This window comes from Carcharodon carcharias, chromosome 7 (assembly GCF_017639515.1).
Source record: "Carcharodon carcharias isolate sCarCar2 chromosome 7, sCarCar2.pri, whole genome shotgun sequence".
In the NCBI taxonomy this organism is placed as follows: domain Eukaryota; kingdom Metazoa; phylum Chordata; class Chondrichthyes; order Lamniformes; family Lamnidae; genus Carcharodon; species Carcharodon carcharias.
The window spans coordinates 126,202,423-126,211,559 of NC_054473.1; the positions used below are offsets into that span (position 1 = coordinate 126,202,423).

Below are 9,137 nucleotides of genomic sequence, written 5' to 3' on the forward strand. Positions count from 1 at the left end.
TAATATGATACAACTATGCATGAATTACACTTTTAAAAAGTTAATATCCCTTTTTTCATCTCTTTACTTATCCAGTTCATCTGATGTTGATGCCGAGTTCGATACAGTAATTGGGCACATAGAAGATATTATTATGGGTAGGTGAAAACAACGACATAGAAATGAATTTAAAGTTCAATTTTTTACCTCACTTTCGCACTTTGTATTGTAGATACCAAGGGTTTCACAGCCTTTTACTCCAAATGACATTTTCAGCATTATAAATACCTTAATCCTTAGATTTGGTTTGTTCTTTTAATTGGCATGTCATTGCTGTACTATATGGAACCTAATTCGAGATATGAAAGAAAAAGGTCGGGAAGAGCATCAACTGTTGAAGTTTGTTTTATCAGGAGTTTGTGTTTTTACTTGCAAATACCTTTTATAGTTCTGGCAGATCTTTTGTATCATTGCCTATGGTAATTCAGCAGATGGAGTGGGTCTTAATCGGGTTAAAGAGAGTGATAAATGCTTAGAGGTATGGAGCAAGGCTAGAATACATAATTTGTACCTAGTGTCAGAATTTACTGAGGAAGAAGAAGCTGATAAATTATCGACAGAAGCGGACGCGGTCACAGTAATGGATGGGATAAAAATTGAGAGGCAGGAGATACTGGAAAGGCTCACTATACTTGGAGTGGATAAATTGCCTGCTCTGGATGGCTTGCATCCAAGGTTGCCAAAGTAAGCGGGGTGAAGATAACGGAAGAGCTTGCCATAAGTTTACAATCTTCCCTAGATACAGAAGAGGTGCCGGAGGATTGGAGAGTGGCAAATGAGACACTCTTATTCAAGGAAGGGTGTAAGGACAGTCCTAACAACTAAAAGCCAGTTAGTTTCACTTCAAAGCTGGATGAAGTTTTAAAAACAATAATCAATGGGCATTTGGAGAAGTGTGAGTTAATTAAGGAGAACCAGCATGGATTTGTAAAAGGCAGAATGTGTTTGATTAATCTAATTACATTTTTGAAGAAGTAGCAGCCAAGGTTGGTTAAGGGAATGCAATAGATGTTGCCTTATATGGATTTTAAAAAAGTGTTTGACAAAGTACTACATAAAAGACTGACAAAATTGTGGCTCATGGAATAGGAGGATCAGCGCCAGTTTGGATAAAAAAAATAGGTTTAAGGACAGAAAACATGGTTAGAAAAGCAGATGGGACCTTGGACTTCATAAATAGAGGTACAGAGTACAAAAGTAGAGACATTATGTGGAACCTTTACAAAACTCTGGTTAGGCCACAACTAGAGTATTGCATCTGTTCTGGTCACCATACTTGCAAAAAAATTTGAGAGTGCAGAGGAGGTTTACCAGTATGGTTCCAAGGATGAGGGATTTTAGCTACAAGTTTAGGTTAGAGAAGGTGAAATTGTTCTCCTTGGAGCAAAGAGATTGAGGGGAGATCAGATAGAGGTGTACAAGATTATGACAGGTTTGGATAAAGTAGACAAGGAAGAACTGTTCCCTTTCGCTGATAGTACAAGGACTAGGACTAGATGTAAGTTTTGGGGCAGTGGGGGATGCAAGGAAGAACTTTTTTTACACAGTGAGTGGCAATGATCTGGAACTTGCTGTCCATGAAGGTGGTGGAAGCAGAGATGATCAATGATTCCAAAAAGAAAGATAGCAATACCTTGTACCTTTTGGACAAAGGCAAAGGATGAGGTTCCTCCATCAATGCTGGATCCCCATATCTGTCTGACATGCAGTCACACCCGACTGGCCCTGACTATTGATCAACTGTAATGTATGTCTTAACTTAAGGGCCCAGAACAAAATGTCCAGGTAATTCTCCCCCTTTTTGATACACTGCAATGTCTGCAGCTTGGACTCTAGCCAAGTAACCCTTAGCTGAGGTTCCTCAAGTTGCAGACACGTAGTGCAGGTGTGGTTGACTGAGATCATAATGCTCTCCGCAACTCATAATGCACTCCTATGTGTTGCAGCCATAGCACACCACCTGTCCTGCCATGTTTATCGAAACTGTTTAGAGTCGTAGTCATTCAGCCCATTGAGTCTGCACCAGCTTTCCATAGCAATCCAGTCAATCCCATTCCTCCGCTCTATCTCCAAAGCACTGTAAGTTTATTTCTTTCAAGAAACTACCCAAATTCCTTTTGAAATAATTGATTCACCACCATGGTGGGTAGTGAGTTCCAGGTCATTACCACTTGCTGTGTAAAAATGTTCTTCCTCATATCCCCTCTGTAGCTCTTGCCCAGACCTTAAATCTGTGTGCCCTAGTCCTTGTACCATCAATCAGTGGGAACAGTGTCTCCTTGTCTACCTTGTCCAAACCTTGCACATAATCTTGCACATATCTACCAAATCTCCACTCAATCTCCTTTGCTTCAATGAGAACAATCCCAGTTTCTCTAACCTAACCTTGTGGCTAAAATTTCCCATCCCTGGAACCTTCTCCTCTGCCCCTCTGAAAGACTCTCATATCCTTCCTAAAGTGTAGTTACCAGAACTGAACGGAATACTCTAGTTGTGGCATAACCAGCACTTTATAAAGGTTCAGCATATCTTCCCTGCTTTTATACTCAATACCTCCACTTATGAAGCCCAAGATCCCATATGCTTTGTTAACCACTCTCTCAATATGTCCTGCCAAGTTCAAAGATCTATGCACATGGACCTCCAGATCCCTCTGTCCTTGCACACTCTTCAGAATTGTGCCATTAAATCTTCAGCGAGCTGGCATGCACTCAATGGGCCAAATAGCCACCTGCTGTTCCATAAATGACTGTGTGACTCTATGACTGCAAAATCCTGCTCACTTCATCAACAGTTTCTATATCGCTGTTTGATAGCACTGCAGTGTATTCAAATACAGTTGGTGATCAAAACTTGGCACTTAATGCTGCAAAATATGATCTTTTAATCTCTTTCTTTCAGATGAAGAATTTCAGCAGTTACAGAGAAATTTTATGGATAAATACTATTTGGAATTTGAGAATACTGAAGAAAACAAGCTTATTTACACTTCAATTTTCCAAGAATATGTGAGTCTCTGCCCTTAATGGCGTTTTCTGGTATCTCTGACAATTTAAGATGCTCTAGAATATGTATACTGACATAGATTATACCTACAATTTCCTGAAACGTTCTATTAAACATATAGCATTCTGTACCAATGGCAGTTTGGTTTTTATGTGAGAGCCATAGTAAAGATGAAGTAGTAAGAGAAACTGGAAAATTGAAATGGATTTTTATACAGCCCCATAGGGAGAAAAAACTCAGAAATATTGTCTGAAGACAAGAAGGAACTCGAGTGTTAGTAGATGTCAGTAATGGTACTTGAAGTAAGGCTATCTTCCTCTGGAGGCTTTTGTGTTTCACAATTAGCCATTTATTTTCCCTATCTTTGTGTCATGTGTTCAGTGGGTCTGACTTTCAAAAGATATAAAGTTTCACATGATTCTTTTAAACAAATGTATGCTCTTTAATTACTTGATGGGGATAAATGACAGAGCTACAGCGAGAACATGTTTTGCACTACTCAAGTTTTTTTTTCTCTCGGTGAGTTGCAGGCTCAGCATGCTGGGCCAGCAGTATTTTCTTTCTTAACTATTTGAGAGCTGTCAGTATCTCATAAGATCAGCCATTTTAATGTTTTTGTCCTTGGCAAGCTGTAAGTAACAATGTCTTTCTTCCCCCCAGATTGATTTGTTAGAGAAGTACATTGAACAGCAGTTGATAGAGAGGAGACCAGCCTTCAGCATGACTACGTTCATTACATCACTACAGTAAGTTAAGCAACTTGGGGGGAAGTAGTCAACTAGGGACATATTGGTTCTTGTGAACTGTGGGGCATTTTCTAATGTTGTTACTTTCATGCACTCAAAAATCAACTCTGGTCTCCTGTGATGACTTAGTTCATCAAGTGAGTAGCTGAGCCATACAAACTAGGACCTCTAGTTCAAGCCCTAGAATGTGCAGAGTTAATTGACCTCAGCATGGCTGGTGGGTGACACACTATAATTGGCATAAGTGCTGTTGGATTAGAGAAGTGAAAATTAATCAATGTTTCCACTCTCTGTCATTATCTATTGTCCTAGTGCCCAATTACTTCCAGCAGAGGTGAGGACATGCTGTTACTCTGCAGGCACACGGATTAATAATGGCCATGTGGACAAGGTAGCAAATGTTGACCTAATCCCTTTAAGCCATATAGCAGCCATGAATCAATATTTTAAAGAATGTGGAGGCGAGGGGGTGGTTTGGGGTAGGGATGGGAGAGAGGCAAGAGAGGAAAAGACAGTGACTTTAGAAGAGCTTCTTTTGAAAGAAGTGTGCAAGCTGAAATTTTGGTCTGGTGATTACCATCATTACTGCTCTGAAACTGACAGCAACTTCTGACATTAACACATGTTGCTAAACATGGAAATCCAGAAGTTGTCAGTTATGGTGCACTTCTCCAAGCATACACTGTTGACCTCTTCCCCAGATTGAAATCAATTGAAAATCGTTGAATAGCTGAGAACTTCCACTCTTGCACACTCAGTCTTGCTGTAAAAGCCTTGAAAAATTTACACTTGCTGAATGAGATTTAAGTGGGTTTTAGCAGTGTACTAAGTTCATAATTACTGCCCAACAGCCTCACTGGCCCTGAATGGGTAATTTTAATATTTGTTGAATGTCAAATTTCTCCATTATTAACAATTCCACTTTTTAAAAATACTACCTTAATCCCTAGTGTTATGACCTTGTTAGAGACCAGCAACATTTTTATTGATTTTTTTGGAAACCTGAAAACCTAGTACTTTTACTTAGTAAAAGAATGAAACCACAGATTCACTATTAAACACAAAGAAATTTTACTAAGTAGCACTCGCCATTGATATGAGCACTGGACCAAAGCATGCTGTCGCATTAGAGAAGGAGAGGATTTCTGCAGAAAATCGCAGGTTCCAGGCTGCTTCTAAAGAGTAGATCGAAAGCAAGATATGAGCTATCATTGTATAACATTCAGAAAAGTACTACCCCTTCAAGAGGCGCCTACTGTATGAATATTCATAACTACACTCTATCTTAAATAGTCAGTTATTTTAAAGATACTAAAAGTACAATGATCACAGTTACTTACACTCTAAGACAAAAGCAAAATACTGCCGATGCTGGAGATATGAAATAAAAACAGAAAATGCTGGAAAAACTCAGCAGGTCTGACAGCATCTGTGGAGAGAGAAACAGGATTAACATTTCAAGTTTGCATGACTCTTCTTCAGAGCTCATGCAGCTAATGCATGAAGCTATTGACGATTGTTGTAAAACCGATCTGCTTTACTAATGTCCTTCAGGGAAGGAAATCTGCCATCCTTACCTGCTCTGGCCTACATGTGACTCCAGACCCACAGCAATGTGGTTGATTCTTAAATGCCCTCTGAAATGGCCTGGCAAACCACTCGCTTGTATCAAACTGCTACAAAGTTTCAAAAAAGGAATGAAACCGGACGGACCACCTGGCATCAACCTAGGCACCAGAAACAACAATGGCAAACACAGCCCTGTTGACCCTGCAAAGTCCTCCTTACTAACATCTGGGGACTAGTGCCAAAATTGGGAGAGCTGTCTCACAGACTAGTCAAGCAACGACCTGACATAGTCATCCTCACGGAACCATATCTTACAGATAATGTTCCAAACACAACCATTACCATCCCTGGGTATGTCCTGTCCCACCGGCAGGACACACCCAGCAGAGTTGGTGGCACAGTGGAATACAGTTGGGAGGGAGTTGCCTTGGGAGTCCTCAACATCGACTCTGGACCTCATGAAGTCTCATGGCATCAGGTCAAACATTGGCAAGGAAAATTCCCCCTGATTACCACACACCACCCTCCCTCAGCTGTTGAATCAGTGCTCCTCCATGTTGAACACCACTTGGAGGAAGCGCTGAGAGTGGCGAGGGTGCAGAATGTACTCTGGGTGGGGGACTTCAATGTCCATCACGAAGAGTGGCTTGGCAGCACTACTACTGGTCAAGTCCTAAATGACATAGCTGCTAGACTTGGTCTGCAGCAGGTGGTGAGGGAACCAACAAGAGGGGAAAACATACTTGACCTCGTCCTCACCAGCCTGCCTGCCGCAGATACATCTGTCCATGACCGTATTTGTAGGAGTGACCGCCACACAGTCGTTGTGGAGATGAAGGCCCGCCTTCACATTGAGGATACCCTCCATCATGTATGCTACTACCGCCATGCTAAATGGTTTAGATTTTGAACAGATCTCAGCACCTCAAGACTGGGCATCCATGAGGCACTGTGGGCCATCAGCAGCAGCAGAATTGTACTCAAACACAATCTGTAACCTCATGGCATGGCACATCCCCCACTCTGCCTTTACCATAAAGCCAGGAGACCAACCTGCTTCAATGAAAAGTGCAAGCTGCATGCCAGGAGTAGCACCAGGCACACCCAAAAATGAGGTGTCAACCTGATGAAGCCATAACACAGGACTACTTGCATGCCAAACAGCATAAGAACAAAGTGATAGACAGAGCTAAGTGATCCCACAACAACGGGTCAGATCTAAGCTTTGCAGTCCTGCCACATCCAGTCGTGAATGGTGGTGGACTGTTAAACAAGTCACTGGAGGAGGAGGCTGCACAAATATCCCCATCCTCAATGATGGGGGAGCCCAGCACATCAGTGCATAAGATAAGGCTGAAGCATTTGCTACAATCTTCAGCCAGAAGTGCCGGGTGGATGATCCATCTCGGCCTCCTCCTGATGTACCCACCATCACAGATGCCAGTTTTCAGCCAATTCAATTCACTTCATGTAATATCAAGAAACGGATGAAGGCACTGAATAGTCCAAAAGCTATGGGCCCTGACAATATTCCGGCAATAGTACTGAAGACTTGTGCTCCAGAACTTGCCAAGCTGTTCCAGTGCAACTACAACACTGGCATCTACCCGGCTATGTGGAAAATTGCCCAGTTGTGTCCTGTACATAAAAAGCAGGATAAATCCAACTCTGCCAATTACCGGCCCATCAGTTTACTCTCGATCATCAGTAAAGTAATGGAAAGGGTCATCAACAGTGCTATCAAGTGGTACTTGCTTAGCAATAACCTGCTCACTGTTGCCCAGTTTGGGTTTCTGTCGCTCAGCTTGGGATCCGCCAGGGCCACTCAGCTCCTGACCTCATCACAGCCTTGGTTCAAACATGGACAAAAGAGCTGAGAATTTGACTGAGTGTGGCATCAAGGACCCCTAGCAAAACTGGAGTCAGTGGGAATTGGGGAAAACCCTCCACTGGTAAGAGTCATACATAGCACAAAGGAAGATGGTTGTGGTTGTTGGAGGTTAGTCATCTCAGCTCCAGGACATTACTGCAGGAGTTTCTCAGGGTATCCTTGGCCGAACCATCTTCAGCTGCTTCATCAATGACCTTCCTTCCATCATAAGGTCAGAAGTGGGGATGTTCGCTGATGATTGTGCAATGAACACACCAAGCCCATTTCAAGACCTTCCCCTGTAGAGAACAAAGAGGAGACTCATGACCAGGTTCTAAAGGCCAGGTTGGATAAAGAAGTGTTGCGTGATAAACAGGCCCCTACAATTGAAGAACTCAGTAAAATGTTGTCCATTCGTGACTCCAGATCCTGAAGCAGTCCATGTCCAAATGCAGCAAGACCTGAACAATATCCAGACTTGGGCTGACAAGTGGTAAGTAACATTCATGCCACACAAGTGCTAGGCAATGACCATCTCCAACAAGAGAGAATCCAACCATTGCCCCCTTGAAGTTCAGTGGCATTACCATCACTGAATCCCCCATTATTAACATCCTGGGGCTTACCATTGACCAGAAACTGAACTGGACTAGTTATATAAATACTGTGACTACAAGAGCTGGTCAGAGGCTAGGAATCCTGCGACAAGTCACTCACCTCCTGACTTCCCAAAGCCTGACCGCCATTTACAAGGCACAAGTTAGGAGTGTGATGGAATACTCCTCACTTGCCTGGATGAGTGCAGCTCCCACGACGCTCAAAAAGCTCACCACCACCTTCTTAAGGGCAGCTAGGGATGGGCAATAAATGCTGGCCCAGCCAGCGAATCCCACATCCCGTGAATGAAAAAAAAACTGAACTTCTTAACTAAGATTTCTTTCTACACCCATTTGACTTACATCCCAAAAGAACCCAAGTCAGATACTTGCCTTCCACTTACTTCTGACAAGTTTGTCCCTTCAAATCTCTTCCAACTGTCCCACAATTGTAGATTCCTAGTTCAACACAGACGTTGCTGGCATTTTAAGCATATCCACAGAAAGATTCTAGTTCTAAAGTTTTTTTTAACTCTGGAGACTTATATCTAAGATCTCACACTCTCACTCCCTCACTCACCTCACTCTCTCACTCTCACATTCTCTCTCACACTCACTCCTCTCTCACTCTCTCTCTCACTCACACTATCTCCCTAACTCTCTCTCCCTCTCACTCCCTCTCACTCTCACACTCTCACTCACACTCACACTCACTCCTCTCTCACTCACACTATTGCTAACGCTCTCCCACTCGCTCTCACTCGCTCTCACACTTTCACTCCCTCACTCTCTCATGCTCACACTCTCTCCCTCACTCTCCCTCACTCTCCCTCACTCTCCCTCACTCTCCCTCACTCTCACTCAATCTCTCACATTCTCTCTCACACTCTCTCACTGTCTCTCACTCCCTCATTCACTCTCTCTCTCTCACTCCCTCTCTCCCCCTCTCCCTCACTCCCTCTCATACTCACTCTCTCACTCTTACTCTCACTGTCTCACACTCACTCCCTCTCACTCACTCTCTCACTCTTACTCTCACTCTCTCACACTCCCTCGCTCTCCCTCACGCTCCCTCACTCTCTCACACACTCTGACTTCCACTCACTCTCACACTCTCATTCTCTCCCTCACTCCCTCACAATCACTCTCTCACACTCACACTCTCTCCCTCACTCTCACTCACTCTCACATTCTCTCTCACACTCACTCTCTCCCTCTCACTCACTCTCTCATGTTCTCTCACTCATTCACTCACTCTCTCACTCTCAGACTCCCTCACTCTCACACTCACTCACACTTTCTCTCACTCTC

At 43.2% G+C, this 9,137-nt stretch overlaps 1 protein-coding gene across 1 annotated transcript in view; it reads left to right on the forward strand.

Moving 5' to 3' along the window:
- LOC121280420 (ADP-ribosylation factor-like 2 binding protein) overlaps positions 1–9,137 on the forward strand; it is a 167,350-nt gene that overhangs the window by 18,691 nt on the left and 139,522 nt on the right. The window contains exons 3-5 of the mRNA XM_041192398.1: positions 76–137; positions 2,941–3,047; positions 3,706–3,791. Of these exons, the coding sequence (XP_041048332.1) occupies positions 76–137; positions 2,941–3,047; positions 3,706–3,791 (255 nt within the window). The remainder of the gene's footprint in view (positions 1–75; positions 138–2,940; positions 3,048–3,705; positions 3,792–9,137) is intronic.